At 49.3% G+C, this 15,441-nt stretch overlaps 1 protein-coding gene and 1 non-coding gene across 6 annotated transcripts in view; one reads left to right on the forward strand and one right to left on the reverse strand.

Moving 5' to 3' along the window:
• GTF2IRD1 (GTF2I repeat domain containing 1) overlaps positions 1-15,441 on the reverse strand; it is a 52,169-nt gene that overhangs the window by 12,913 nt on the left and 23,815 nt on the right. For 2 of the 5 annotated variants that reach the window (XM_050325685.1, XM_050325684.1), the window contains exons 12-22: positions 13,828-13,865; positions 12,719-12,799; positions 10,916-11,005; positions 10,322-10,381; positions 9,834-9,899; positions 8,509-8,692; positions 7,404-7,462; positions 7,155-7,220; positions 6,235-6,318; positions 1,294-1,477; positions 551-579 (exon numbers count right to left, since the gene is read on the reverse strand). In XM_050325685.1, coding sequence (XP_050181642.1) covers positions 551-579; positions 1,294-1,477; positions 6,235-6,318; positions 7,155-7,220; positions 7,404-7,462; positions 8,509-8,692; positions 9,834-9,899; positions 10,322-10,381; positions 10,916-11,005; positions 12,719-12,799; positions 13,828-13,865 — 941 coding nt within the window. The remainder of the gene's footprint in view (positions 1-550; positions 580-1,293; positions 1,478-6,234; positions 6,319-7,154; positions 7,221-7,403; positions 7,463-8,508; positions 8,693-9,833; positions 9,900-10,321; positions 10,382-10,915; positions 11,006-12,718; positions 12,800-13,827; positions 13,866-15,441) is intronic. The other 3 variants (XM_050325687.1, XM_050325686.1, XM_050325688.1) reach the window with 3 other exon arrangements.
• Positions 5,481-5,553, forward strand: TRNAE-UUC (transfer RNA glutamic acid (anticodon UUC)). Its single transcript has one exon. It is a non-coding gene; the product is annotated as a tRNA-Glu (tRNA).

The raw sequence follows: 15,441 nt of genomic DNA on the forward strand, positions 1-15,441 counted from the left end.
TACACAGTGAAGGATACGGTTCTGGGATGGTGATTTGAACAGCTGTGTATGGAGTGCATCCCAGACACCCTGTCCTCTCCTCTGCTCTGACTTCCCCAGTGTATCTACACATGAAATGCCCACAAGCTGGAGTGGGCTTTCAGTGCCAGGCTGCAGCCCAACAGAGACTCTTGTGGTTAACCACACCTTCACATGACCCACCAAACGTGCCAGCTCATTGCAATGCAGATTTATTTTAAGAAAACACTTAAGAAAGTGGGTCCTTTCTTAAATAGAAAACAGATTCCTGCCCTAGATTAGCCCTTGAAAAATGCCATTATTTCAAGGAAAGAGCAGCAGTACCGATGGGTGACGCTAAGGCCAGCTGTCTCAGGCAACAAATTCACCAAACAACAACAAAACCAAAGTGGGAAGCCCAGGAAAGTAAAGTGGGGACAACCTTTCTCCAACTGATAAAATTATTGCTTGCCATCCACAGTTTACAATTCCCTGACCATCACTAAACACCTGGCAAATACATTACTTAGGCAAAAAAGGCATCATCTCTTACCGGGTTTGGGGATAAGTCCTTGAAAAGGCCTGTGAAAAATAAGGAAAAAAGGAGATTTAAAATGAAATGGTACTGGGAAGCCAGCACGCCTGGACCAAACACCCTCCTATGGCCCAGAGAAGGTTGGGAATCAGCCTGTCCTTCACATGCTGTGGCACGACTCATGGGGGACCAGCAGGAGCTCTGTGGGGATGAGGTTGCTGCTTGGGGCAGCATGTACCCTGTTGGTAAGAAGATAGGCAGCACAGTCCAGCAAGAGGGTGATGGAGCCACTCAAAGTCCATTTTTTTCCCTATGTCACCTTAGTGTGATACACAACTAAAGTGCTTTTCCCCTCTCACCCATGTCCATCCCGTTTGGATGCGAAACTCAGAGGGTCCTGCTATGAACAGGCAGTGCTAAAGGACCTCCCTGCATCAGCAATAATCTGTCTCATGCCTCCTGAAAAAGGGGCTGAGATTTCTCTGCTTGCACGTCCATCGCATCAAGAACCTTTTTCTCCTGATAGTGCCTGCCCCACCATCTCTCTGGGCAGCAGATGCGAGGAAAGAGCAGGAGTGTCTATTTCATGATCCCCTCCTTTCTGTTGACCCTAGCTGTCAACTTAATTGCTGCCTTGGGGGGCTGGAGGCACTTACAGTATTTACAGATCTGCCCCAATGGGGCTACAGAGCAGGGGGTGCATTTAGGTGGGCTCCCTCCTCTTCCCCTTCATGGGGCAGCTGACACTTCTTGCCATGTACCTCGTCACAGTGAACTTGATTTTATCAGCGACAGCCAGTATCCTCTCCAGATTTTGTGAGCCGAAGGTGCAGGGCTTCCTGAAAGGGATCCCAGGGGGCAGTCCCTCTATAATCACCGACCCTGGATTGCTCTTGATCCGCTTGTACGGCACTTGCACAGGGTATTTAATCCCCAAGGCCTCACCTGGGAGAGAAGAGAGTGGTAAGTAAGCAGTGAGTGTGTGGGATGCCAGGGATACCATTTCTGCCGAGGCTCTGGTTCCATCCCTACCCTCACCAAGGCACAGAACAGCGTGGGCAGGCTGCTCAAGGCACCGGGTCAGCATTAGATCAAGGACCAACATTTTCAGGCTGCCTCCATGATGGCAGTAGAGGGGTCCTAAGACAGGCACACATGTGCAACAGAGCTGGTGGGGCCGAGGAGAGGTATCATCCTGCACAATGATGACCATTCACTGCAGTGGGAGGGATGGAAAGCTGCTGCTCTTTGCTTTGGGACATTATCTGGAGATTACTCCATAGGCACGTTCCCTCTCCAAGGTAGCTGGAAACATGTGCAAGTCTTCCCCCTGCCTACAAAATGGGGTGTCTTGGTTCCAGCCAGGAGAGGGTCAATTTTTGCAGTAGCCAGGAGGGGCCTTAGCTAAGACCTGGAGGTTATTAGGTCACAATGTTGCTTGGGTCTGTTCACCTGGTTGTGGTACCTAACCCTGTATATACCTAACCCGTATATGAACCACGTGCTCCTTGCGGTGCTCTTTTTCAGAGCAGGTAGAAGGATCAGCATTGCTTTGTTGCTGTACGGTGTGATATCAGCTTTTGACATGATAACATCAAGGGCAACGAGGGTCATTTGAGATGTGTCTTCAGTATTGCTCTCCTGCCCTGGCCTTCGATGCTACCTCAGGGAATTCTTTAATAATCATACCCAGCCCGTGAGGGGAACAGAGGGGTGATTTTCCCCAGCATTTCACCCCCTTCCTCTCCTTTAGGCCTGTTCTAACAGCTTTTGAGAATTTTGAATTCCCTTTGGATGTTAAGGACAACACGTTTTTGTTGCTAAGTCTGCGAGGTCTCCTCAGTGCTGTCCACACCACAGTTAAAGTTACAACAGAGATTTTTTAGAGGGTCTTTCAAAGATCTACCCTGAGGGTGGATAGTCATGAGTAGTGGGAGAAAATGGGCCAATTTTTGAAGGACTATTCTGCTCCAATGGTTTGGAAGCTCACTTCTGAACAACTATAGGACCCAGACAAAGTGACAGGATAGTTGAAAGAAAAAATGCTGTGGCAGTTACAGAAGGATGCAAAGTTACGCAGTGTGCTGAGTCCTGGCTACTATTTGTCAGACACTGCTCGAGACTAGACAGACCTCAGTGGGAGGACGAGGAAAGCAGACCAACAGGCACTGTGGCCACTCAAACTGCAGCTGAACCAGAGGAACAACCTGTGCCAGTAGCAGTTGCCCCTATACAGAAGGAGAAATCCAGGTCAAAATCAGTTCATTTAGTAAGGGATGAAGAGGAAGCAGGGCCCTCAGAACAGGAGGAAGAGGCAGGGCCAGAGATAATCACCTGATCCCTATCCCTGGGTGAGCTGCAAGATGCACAGGAGAGCCCTGGTGACTTGGCTGCTCCAGTGCTGGGATATCACGGCCAGGATATGGAAGTAGATGGTAGTGAAGCCAAGCAACTGGGATCTCTCAAGGGTGACCTCATAGTGCACCCAAGCAGGTGGAACACCACGGAGAAAAGTATACAGTACCTGAGAGAATTAGCTGTGCTGGAGGTGATCTATAGAGAGTCAAATAATGAGCAGCCCCTGTGGATCCAGATGAGGTCCAATCCACACAATCCATGTGGCAGAAGTTTGTGTGGAGCGTGCCATCATCGTACACCAACTCACTGGCACTGATGTCAATGAAAGAAGGAGGACAAACAGTGCTTCAGGTGACTATCTGACTCTGGCAGTATGAAGATCATCTTTTCTCCTCCCACCTGACCTGCGCCTCAGCTGTGGAAAGACTGTCCAAGACCGTGACCAGACTCAAAAGACTAGAGCCAACTAAAGAGGAAGTGTCCCATGTCCCACCAGTACGGACTAGAATCTCTGCCATTGGGAGCAAGCGCCCAACTGCTCGAGAGGGAGGGGATATACCACAAGGTAGCCTGTGGTTTTACCTGCATGACCATGGGGAGGACATAAGGAAGTCGGATGGAAAACCCACCTCTGCCCAACAGCACGGGTGCATGAGTTGAGAGGTAGGACAACCACCACAGGAAGTTCTTCAAGGATAAATGCTGCTCCAATTTCCAGAGGGCACGTTCTCAGACAGAATAGAATGGATGATGTTATGTTCAATCCTCTTGAAGGGACCTCCAGGTCATATTTACAAGAAGTGAGCAACAAGCACCATGACCAGGACTAAAGGGGCCCTGCCTCCAGCCAGGTGGAGGAAAGGGACTGTTGGAGCTATTGGACTGTGTGGATCCGATGGGCTGGCACACCAGACCCACAAGAGCATAAGGCTTTAGTTGACACTGGGGTACAATGTACCCCGATGCCATCAAGATACGTAGGGACAGAATCCATCTCTATTTCTGGGCTGACAGGGGGATCCCAAGAGCTGATTGTACTGGAAGCTGAAGTGAGCCTGACTGGGAGCGAATGGCGAAAACACCGCCTTGTGACTGGCTCAGAGGCCCAGTCTATCCTTGGCATAGATTACCTCAGGAGAGGGTGTCTCAAGCACCCAAAACGGCATTATTGGGCTTCCAGGATAGCTGCTGTGGAGACAGAGGAAATTAAACAGCTGAATACCATGCTTGGTCTTGCAGAGGGCCCCTCTGTTGTGGGACTGCTAAGGGTTGAAGAACATCAGGTACTGATCACCACCACAACAGTGCACCGTCGACAATATTGTGACCCCCATCCATGAGATGATTCGTGAACTTGAGAGGCAGGTCAGCAAAGACCTTTGTGGTAGGTTGACCTTGGCTGGACACCAGGTGCCCACCAAGCCACTCTATCACTCCCATCCCAGCTGGACAGGGGGAGAAAATAAGATGGAAAATGACTCGTACATTGAGATAAGGCAGTTCACTAAAGCAAAAGTGAAAGTTTGTGCACACACAAGCAAAAAGGAAAAAAAAGGTTTATTCTCTACTTCCCATGAGCAAGCAATGTTCAGCCACTTCCCGGGAAGTGAGGCTTGTGCATGTGTGGCAGTTGCTCAGGAAGACAAACACTGTAAATAATGAATGCCCCCTTCCTCCTTAGCTGTTTTCCTTAGCTTTTACATCTGAGCTGACATCCTATGGCATGGGATATCCCTTTGGTTAATTTGGGCCAGCTGGCCCCTCCCAGGATCTTGGCTGTCCTCAGTCTACTGATGGGGGGAATGTTGAGAGACAGTGCTGATGGTGTGGGAGCACTGCAGCCAAAACGCTGGTGTGCTATGAACACCTTTTTAGCTGCCACTGCAGAGCACAGCACTGGGACAGCTGCTATGGGAAGGTGAACTCCATCTCAGCCAGACCCAGTACACTCTTTTATAGTCCTGTATGGGCAGTACATAAGTGCAGTGGAGAGTGGAGACTGACAGTGGACTGCTGTGGTCTGGATGAAGTCACACCACCAGTGATGCCGCTGTACTGGACATGCTGGAACTTCAGTACAAACTGGAGTCCAAGGCAGCCAAGAGGAGCCACTATCGACATTGCTAATGGGTTCTTCTCCATTCCTTTGGCAGCAGAGTGCAGGCCACAGTTTGTTTGTACTTGGAGGGGTGTTCAATACACCTGGAACCGACTGCCCCAGGGCTGGAAACACACCCCCACCATTTGCCATGTGCTGATCCAGACTGCACTGGAAAAGGGTGAGGCTCCAGAACATCTGCAGTACATTGATGACATCATGGTGTGGGGGAACACAGCAGAGGCAGATTTTGAGAAAGGGAGAAGATAATCCAGATCCTCCTGAAGGCTGGTTTTGTCATAAAACAAAGTAAGGTCAAGGGACCTGCCCAGGAAATTCAGGTTTTAGGAGTAAGATGGCAACATGGACATCCTCAGATCCCAATGGATGTGGTTAACAAAATAGCAGCTATGTCCCCACTGACCAGCAAGAAGGAAACGCAGGCTTTCCCGGGTGCTGTGGGTTTTTGGAGGATGCATATTCCAGATTGGCGCCCCTGGTGGTCTAGTGGTAAAGGCGCGGCGCTTTCACCGCCGAGACCCAGGTTCGATTCCCGGTCAGGGCCACTCCCGGGCTGATGGAGCTCGTTAACCCTTAAATAGGCAATCCATCTACGTCCTAAGGACCTCGCTGCCACCGTCCAAGCTTGCTTGGTCCCGGCAGATGAACCTTAGGATTAAAGGGTGGGCTCAGTTCCGCGCACACTGTGTCTCACCTAAAAAATCCAATGCGCAGGCTGGAAGGTGTAAAGACCTTCCCCGGATCTTCGCTCGCGAAGACTGGACATTATTATTATTATTATTCCAGATTACAGTCAGATTGTCAGCCCTCTCTATCATGTAACACTGAAGAAGAACAATTTTAAGTGGGGTGCTGAACAACAACACTAAATTGGGGAATACTATTCCTAAACCATGACATGGGGATAACTGTTTCCCTGCCCTGGGGACAGGAGGGGCAGCATCTACTTGTCCCCCAGTGCTTCTACGGGTGCTCAGTACAGCCCGTTCTTACTCTCTTCCCAACCTCCTGCCACTCCCTGTTGCTCCCACAGCTCCTACAGCAAAGAGCACCAGTTCCCAGACCTGCCATTCCTTCCTGGCCCTCCAAGGTGTCAGTGGCTCAAGGGGGAGATGAAAGAAAGTACCTGGCAAGGAGGAATCAGGAGGAGAGGGGAGAGATAGGGAGCAAAGAATTAGGAGGGAATAAGGGAGGAATAAAACCAACTCCCTGCCTGGTTTCTCACCATATTTCTTATTGAACAGGTCCTGGACTTGTTCCCGCAGCGTGTTAGCAATGTCTATTCTGGAAAGCCTGGCATCATAATTTTCTGTAAAATAAAGAATCAATTATGGACTTCTACTGGTAAATTAAAAGGCACTCTGTGACTTTTAAGTAATGCCATTTTCTAATTATAGGAAAGTCCTTATCTTGCAATTAGCTAATCTCTGGAGTGGGCCATTCAAAGTCCTTAAAAATAATCTAAACAGAAATATGGGGCTTTTTCCTCTGCCTCTTTGCTAAGAATAAAAACCACGTGAAATTCAAGATTCAGTTGTGATAATTACCTGCATTAAAATAAAACACACTCCAAAGCCTCTTGGAAAAGCCAAAGGCTTTGAAAAGGCTCCCTCCCTGTGCAAACCCTTGCAGGCCCCCAAGGCCCAAGAAGGGATGCTCGAGCAAGGGCAGCATTTGCCTGCCCAGCCCACAGGCTTCTTGCCATCACTTCCCCCAAGGGAGCCACTATTTTGTTGCTAGAGCATGCTGAACTTGAGTGGCATTTATACAAAAAACATCACCCAGGTGGAAAAAGCCTCAGAAAAGGCAAACCCCGAGGCTTGTAAACTTAATTATGCATCTCACAAGGTCAGACAGGGAGATAAGCGAAGTAGGTTAATTAGGGCACCAAGCAGAGCAGTTTGAGCTTCTTTCTTGGACCTGTGGGACTGCCTGTCCCAGCTGTACATCTTGTTTTCCAGTTGCCTGTGCTTCCCATCCCCTCATCCTCCCTCCTCTCCTTCCTCCCAGCCTTGCCTTGCTCTTCTGCCAACCCACCAAGCCCCAACACCCGCAGCGCTCCCTTCCCATGTGTTTGTCACGTGCAGCCCCTGCAGTGGGCTAGGGGCTCTGCCTCAGCCCCCACAGATGCCTCCAGCCCCCCACCTTGAAAGCCCTGTCTCTTCACAGCGTCCTCCATCTGCACCTCGCTCGAGTCCCTCTCGCCGGCGGCTGAGACAGGGGACATAAGAGGAATTAGGATTTGCAGTGCTGCCAAGGGGGATGCACGGGAGAGGGGTTTCCAGCCAAAAAACGAGGTGAAGAGGTAAGGCAAGAGAAATGCTGTATGAAATCACTCTCACTCCTCTCCTACCTATCCCCTAATGGCCAGCTGCCGGGCGTCTCTCAACCTACCTTTGGCTGCTGGGCTGTCCGATGCTGGCTCCTTTATGCCCTCTGCCAGCAGCTCAGGTCTGGAAAAAAAGAGGGAAGCATAGGGCACATGACTGACCTTCCTGGCCAGTGAGACCCTGCTGCTCCAGCATCCCCAGGACCACCAGTCCTACAGCCACAATCCACTCACTCTAACACTATTTAAAAGCTCTAAGAGCAACTTAAGTCAGTAGCTACAGACTTTTACTGGACATGGTCCTGAATGTTTCTCAGGGATGGGAGAAATTGTGCGTGGCTCCTTTCAACATACAGTTGGCCCCAAAAATTTTTACCTTGGCACCTAATGCTAAAACTGCATAGTGAGGCAACAGCAAGGTTTGTTACAAGCTGCACTGAAGCTGTATCACTAAGAAATGGGTCCAAGATCAGGACAAGAGAAACCCCAAAGTGTGGTTGGGCTGGTTTGGGAGCTGCTGCTCTGACACCACAAAATCTCCATGCTCCCAATGTTTATTTTCTGTTTCAGCCACCCGCCGCATTGGTTGTGTCAGCAGTTGGGTGAGAAACATCCCCAAAATACCCAAGACATCTTAAAATCCATGTCTGCTGGATCTGTTCCCTCTTTCAGGGCAACGCTACTGTGTTATGTTGGTTGGGCTCCTCACAGCCCTCTCACACTTCTTATGACACACCCCCTCATCTGCACAGGGCTGGCATCTTCCCTATGTTTGCAGCTACCCATGTGCACATCTCAAACACAGCTAGAGTCATTTTCTGTAGGAAGACCCCTCAGGGCTCCCAACCCTCTCCTTGCCCCACACCAAGGAACTCTAAAGTTTAAAGGCTCCTTCTCCCACTGTTGGATGCTCCATGCTGCTGTGGCCAACATTTGCAAAAACAGGTTAAAAATCGAACAGACATCAAGGGACAGATAATAACACCACTGCTGCCTCCCATGGATGGCTCCAATGAGGCAACAACTCTTGCTTCTAATCAAGCAAATTTATTGACGGTGACCAAGAGATGGATGTTCCCCAGGACACTGCACAGCAGCAGGAGCTCTGAGCAGAAACATCCTTCCAAGGGATGGCCACCTTACCTTTTAATGACAACCCACCCACCTTACCTTTTAATGACAAACTGGATGTTGTTGCTTGCTTGCAGGATCTTCTTCAGCTTTGCAATCCCGAAGCAGTTGGGGCGGCGCAGTAGAATGCCTTCTGGCAAGCCCACAACAAACAGGTCCTCAGGGTACATCAGGAACTTGGAGTAGGGGACTTTGACCGGCTCTGATATTCCTATGGCTTTTGCTGCATGGGGACCCAATCTCATTAGTTTGATGGACCTCTGTGTCAGGTCACAGCAACAGCAATATGGCATGTTGGTGGAGGTTTTAGGGGAGTTTATTGTCACTCTGTGCCTGGTGGGGATGACCCTAGTGGGGATGTCCCTGACACTGGCAGACATGAGAAGAGGGACAGAGCCAGGCAGCCAGCTGGAGCAGGCTTTTGCATTTGCTACATTATCACAGCCTGCCTTCCCAAAAAGGCTGCAAGCAATGGGACCCCACATTCAGACCCCCATGGAAATCCCTCTCCTAGGTGAGGGGACATGTAACGTGCCTGGGGTACCCCATCAGCCTGTGGAGCCCAGCATGGTGAGGGCTCCCCTTGCACAGCTAAATATTGCCAAAAGCAACTGAGCAGCCAATGCCAAGCAGCAATGTTTGGGCAGAGATGATAAACCAGGACAAAAATCCCCCCAGTGTGGACAACAACTCCCAGTCTGTTATTAAAGCATGGGGTGCACCAAGGACCATCACTCTGATGGCCATTTCAGCTGCATCCCCAGTGCCCAGCCCTGCCCAAGAGCATCCTGGCCCTTCTTTCCCTGGTCACGATGGGCTCTACAAGCCCAGAGGATGCAGCTCCACTCTGCCTCCAACTTGTGAGGACTGCCACGCAGACCCACATCTCCTGGTCCTACCACTGGGAAAAACTTTCTGCCGGCTCTCAAAATGCAGGTGTGACCTCACTTGTATTTTCAGTTAAATAACCTCTCTAAGAAGAGGTGAGCAGAGCATGCTGAGTGCTAGCCCCCACCATTGAGGTGACACCAGCCTTCCTGAGCTTTGCAATGACTACCTTGAGTGGAAAACCCTCTCTGATATTTTAAACAAGTGGTGCTAGAACCACATTGGACCTTTCCTCCAAGAGAGGAAGGCTGAAGGCTATGGCAGCAATTCCTGGGCTGCAGTCAGTGAAACAGTACTGAGGAAACCAAGGGAAAGAGCTGCAATAACAAGGCCTCAAGAGATTTCAAATGCATTTGTAAACCCAGCAGACAGCAAACAAACAAATTAGACAGCACCTTCACTCAGCTGCTGGTTTGGAAATGGAAGGTGACAAGGCCAACACTCAGCATGATGAAATGGGTTAATGACCATCTTACCGTATCGTGAGTTGAACAGAATTTCAACTTGTTTCCTCAAATGACTTAAAACATCCCCTATACCATCTGCAAAAAAAACCAAACAATAGAGAGAGAACTGGTCTGAGCAACCAGCTGCTTCAGGAGTAAGCAACATATGGCACAGGTGAGCAGCTCCTGACCTCTGGCAGCCCCCAGATCAGTGCCAGACCTCTGACAGCTGCCTCCAAGCTCATCCTCTAGCAAGGAAGGGCAGGGATGCACCTGTCACAGAGTGGTGCTAACAGTCAGAAATGAAAAAAAAATGGTAGAAAAGTAAATCCAGGCAAGGGAGGGGAGGATAGAGCCCAGGAACATGGTGGTGCCCTTCTGTGCTGAGGTTCTGGAGGTTGAAGGTTTTGCTGATAACATAGGAAGCCCACAAAATCCAACAAAAATACATCTGTGTTCATCAATCCTTCCAAAAACCTGCAATGATGGGCAATGCTCAGAGTTCACTGTAGACTCACCTGATCCCTCCATCTGCCTTTCTTCACATCGAGACTCCTCACTTGGCCCCTTCTCTGTCCCTGATGAGGAAGAACAGAGTTAGCAGTAGTAGGTACCAGCAAAACCAGACCAGACATGAACAGGAGTTCTCTGTGTGCCCTACAGGCACTCAAATGCTCCCTCCCCTCACTAAGGTCTGAATATGTGTCCCAGCAGAGGGTGGGCTTGGCACCAGCATGCCAGGAGTTGCATCAGCAGAATAACTATGTACAAGAGGTCTGCCTACCCTTCGACATGGGCTCCCTGGGAGAGGAGAGACCCAGCAGGAGCAAGGGAAGCCACTGGACCAGCACACATTCCACAGATAAATCCCAGGCATGAACCAGGAAGAGGAGCTGGGATTTGCAGATTGCTGGGGGCTGGGAAGGAACAGCAGTGCCAGAAAAGCTACCAGTTAGTTCATCGGAGCTCCCAGCTGGCCTGACTGAGGCCAAGACTCTGGAATTGGGTCCCAACTCCACCACTTTGGCTCAGAAATGGAATTTACTCATTTCTGACACATGCACAAACACTGGTGCCACTACCCGGTCTCCCAGATGCTTCATCTCTGGTACCTGCTACTGTTTCCAGGATGTAGCTCGACTCCTCTGAGGCCATGTGTGTGGGCACTGGGTCGTGCATCTCATCTAAACCGGGTGATCGGTCTGCAGACAAAAATCCATGGGCACCTTTTGTTCTGATGCCAGGGGCACACTGTCCCCAAAACAGGGTTCAGAAGGTCCTGACCCATCAGCAAAGACGGAGTGAAGGGCCTTCCACTTCTGGGAGCCCCACACACCACCAGAAGCTGCTCTGGGGATGCATCTGCCTTCTTCCTCCCCAGAACCACCCAGAGCTCGTCCCTGAAACACACCCAACCACTCAGCCTGAGAAGCAAAAGTCTCTTTCTAACCTCTACAGAAGGCAAAGAGCAAAAATACTTCAAAATTATTTACTTGGTTTAATTCCATATAGGCACTCAATTTTGGTTAAAAAAGTTAATGCTGCTTAACTTAGCTACTACACGGGGGGAAACCATTTCACTTACACTGCCTTCCTCCACAAAATCACCCATCTTTGGGCTTCCCTTACACAATTTGTCTGCCCTCTTCTGTTAAACCTGTCTCCCCAAGTGCTAGGCTCTCCAGTGCCCTCAAAGAGCCATCCAAATGAATCTTTAAATAAAGCTACAGCTAGTTTATACACTTCAATCAATTTCATCAATTTTTCCCTGCAGGTGAGAACCTCTTTTCTATTAGTCTTCCTCCCTGTCCTCAGCTGCACTCCCTCTGATTTGGCTCAATCTTCAAATAAGGTAAAAAAAGGTGGACTCAGGACTTGGAGTATGATCTCCCTGGCACTGGAGAAGTGGTGATTACTCCTCCTCCTCCTCCTCTTTGTGCCATGCACCTCTACCTCACCACATGTTAGCTTCCTTCTCTTTCATTAGCTGCCAAGTTGAAAATTAAAATGTTTGACGTACCACTATACCTTGTTCCTTCTTCTTCCCCTGTATTAACCATAGATAAGTCCATCCTACATCAGTCCTGGAGTGAATCCGTAGCTATCACCTTACTGAGGGGACTGCTACAATTTGGGAGCAATAGAGGTGCCACACTGGTGCAGTAGGGCTGGATGTCACTGCTGTCCCCAGCATTGCTCACCCTCAGGCACGTCTGAGTCCTGTTCTTGCCCTTATTCTGGTGAGATTATTAATTAATGGTTGTAAAGCACACTGAAAATGCAAACTGCTAACAATCCACTCATTAAACCCTGAGGATCATCCTATCATTTGCTGTGCTGTCCAGATCAGGTAAGTAGAAAACAGCTCTCCCAGTTGCCCCTCAAGCACCTCATCTCCATCACCACCCATTGACAATGACCTCTACAGGCAGAAATGCAGGGAATTTCCCCTGTCGGTGTCAACAATTCCAACACATTTTCAGCACATGCTTAATATTAAACCTGTATTAAACAGGTTAGACCTGTTTTTATGAACTCATCATAACCAAGCTGGTTTTCTAAATGAAGGACCTCGTCAAAAGCATCCTGCACTCAATACCTGGGATCCTCTAAGCCCATGCATGAAGAAAAGAAGCAACCCAGGCTCTCTCCAAGGGAAAGGCAAGATAGGAAAGCAATGAAGGAGAGAGAAAAACAACAAAGAACCCTGAAACACCTACCAATGCTCCCAGGAAATCTCAATATGCTCCTTAAATGACTGTCAGTGAAGGAAGACCATTGCACGTGCATAAGGGAACTTTCTGCGCTGGGAGATACACTGCTAATGCCTCTTCTCAAAGCAAAATGCTGAGACATGATGCGGCAGCCCTGCCTGCGCAGCAGCCACTGCACACAGACGGGACCCCAGCAACTACCTGGTATGGTGATCTGGATGATGTCCAGCTCGTCTGGTTCGATTTTGATCTGCCTGATTCCACCTAGCTCTCCTGAGGTACCTATGGGGAAAGACAACGGAAGGCAGTCGCCAACAGGATCCAGCAATGCCATGTGGGCCCACCAATGCAGCACCAATGCAGGGAAAGTGCGGCCGGCTGTGGCTTCAATGCCAACTGAGCATCCCGCAAGGCTTTGTACAAGTGGCCCAGTGGCATCAAGCCCACAGCATGGAGGTACCCAAAAGGACACCTGTAGGCATGGCTTCTGAAAACAAGTCAGCTGGCAGGAGCTGTTGGTGCCCTCGAAGTGGCCACTGGCCCTTGTTATATGCTCGTTTCCTGGCTTTCTTCACTTAAAATGAACTGGGCCACCAACAGGTGGTGGTGGGGACACAGAGAAGCTGTCTCCAGTGAATGCTTCTGGCATTTTTAATGCTCCCAACATTCCCCTATTCTGAGAGGGCTGACAGCAGCTGCCTCACACCAGGATGCAACCAGCTGAACCCCTGCAAAATTCAGCATGGTTTGAACTGCAGCGGATGGGAGCCTATGCTGACAGGCTGCCCCAGGAAGAGGCTGCCCCAGGAGGCTGCCCACAGTGCCCCTGCTTCCTTTTATCTCAGGATAAACCTCCTCACTTACAACAGGATGGATCCACTGCAAGGGGCAGAGTCCCAGCTTGCAGCTTGGGCAAGCAAGACAGCGAGGCTTGGTGTGCTCTTTCAGTGGGTCAAAGCTGCTAAATATAGGGAAAAGCACTTCCTTCTCATTTGTGGTGCTCAGAACACGGACACCATTGACTTCTAAGTGATGGCTTTTAAAGGAACTGAGACTGATGACTTCCTTTTGCTTCACATTTAAGCACATGCTTAAGCCTCATTATTTCAATTTATGCCCTTTTGGGCCCCAGCTGGAGGGTCACACAGTAAGAACCTTCATCTCTGCATCTATCGAATGGGGATAAAGTCATTAGAGAACTGTACTGTGGCGCAACCAGATGTCACACATCCATGTTAATTTGCAGGCATCTTTCTCTAGTGTATCCTCCAATATCGCTGTTTTGCAAGAGAAAATGAATTATTCCTTACCTGGTTCACAGCTTTCAGAAACACTACACTTCTCGGACCTGGAAGGGAAAGGCAGACAAGAGAGGTGGTCAAGGAACAAGAAAAGAGAGAGCTTAAAACCGAGTGGTGTGTGTAGAACCAATCCTGGCAGGAGGGGTGTAGGAATACCTATTCCTACCCCTTTTCGGAAGAATTTGTAACAGGAAAATTAGAGCTTAATTAAATGCCGCTTAAGGAGACATTTGCCTAAGAAGAAACCCCTTTTTCAAGGATGGGGGAAGTGTTTCTTTCCCTCCTGTGTCCCAGAGAAGAAGCAGCAGTCTCTCTCTCTCTGGTCTGAGGAGAGATAAACCCTCACAGTGTTACAGGCTGTGCCTGCCTGGAGGCTGGGGAGGGGAGGCCAGAGAAGATAAGAAGCCTGGAAAAGATCAGTAGGCATTACTTTCTCAGGCCCAGCACTCTCACTGCTGGTGCAGAATATTCTTTGTGAGTTTCTAGGGTTCTTACCCTTGAATAAACTTTTTTGAATTCTTTCCACTGCCTTGGCATTTTTGGGGAACACCTGCGTGTATCTTAACTTTACAAGGGGGAAACCCTGCCTTCCATCATAGAGGGCTGCAAGGGCTGAGGGGTCCTCAGGGTCACTGTACCCAAGGTCCCAACAGTGGCACAGCATCCATGATTGCAAGGAAAGCCATGGTCTGTGAGTTTCTCTGTGAATAAGCCCTGCTCCCAAACCCACCCTGGTCCTGCACCCCTACTGATGGCAGTCCTGCCTCTAGACACTCATGGATGGAACCACAGCAGAGAGCTCTGGAAAGCAAGAGACATTTTAAGCCCGAAACTGATTGGCTCCATCCCTTTTTGACAGAGAGGAGTGCATAAAGTATCATTACAATGTGTTTACTCATGGAGCTAAAGCAAAGAGGGATAAAGGAAAAAACTCAATTGATTTGGTAAATATTTACTCTGCTCAAAGCCTTTTTCCCCCCAAAACTGAACACTATCCCAATTCCCCATCTACAGTTAACTTCACATGCTCAGGAATTTACACAAGGTTCAGCTTTCCAAATGAGATTATTTTGCATTCTCAGGATGTGTGTGCTTTCTGTCTCTCTCTTAAACAGTAACAACCATGGCTCTTTCACAGTAAGGAATCCAAGGAACCACTCTGGAAAATGGGGCAGGAAAACCTTTCTGAGCCAGTGCCATACCCCTGTTGGCTTAGGATGATGTTCAAAACCACTTCTCACTCGCCTAAATCCACTCAGCAGCGTCAGCAGAACAAACCACAGAACCAGCCAGGAGTATTCTTGAAATGTTCTTCCTAAATGTGGTATTGGTAAAAAGGATCACTGGTCTAGAAGGTACTGTATATATTACCTGTGAACCTTGGGAAGGGTTTTAAACTCTCCCACTTCAGGTCAAAGTCAACCTTTCACCAGGGAAATTTGGGAGGAGGGCTTCCCTGGGGAGCACGTTACCCCTCACAGCGTCTGGCCTTTCTCCTGGAGTATTGGGCACTGCCCTTTTCCTGGAGTAGGACACTGATCTGAGTGGACCATTGCTATGGAAATGCTCCTACCAAGGCACAGAGGTTCCTCATTTGCAGGAAGAACAAAGTAAAACCTCCTG

This window comes from Myiozetetes cayanensis, unplaced genomic scaffold (genome assembly GCF_022539395.1).
Source record: "Myiozetetes cayanensis isolate MyiCay16 unplaced genomic scaffold, myiCay2020 scf30, whole genome shotgun sequence".
In the NCBI taxonomy this organism is placed as follows: Eukaryota; Metazoa; Chordata; class Aves; order Passeriformes; family Tyrannidae; genus Myiozetetes; species Myiozetetes cayanensis.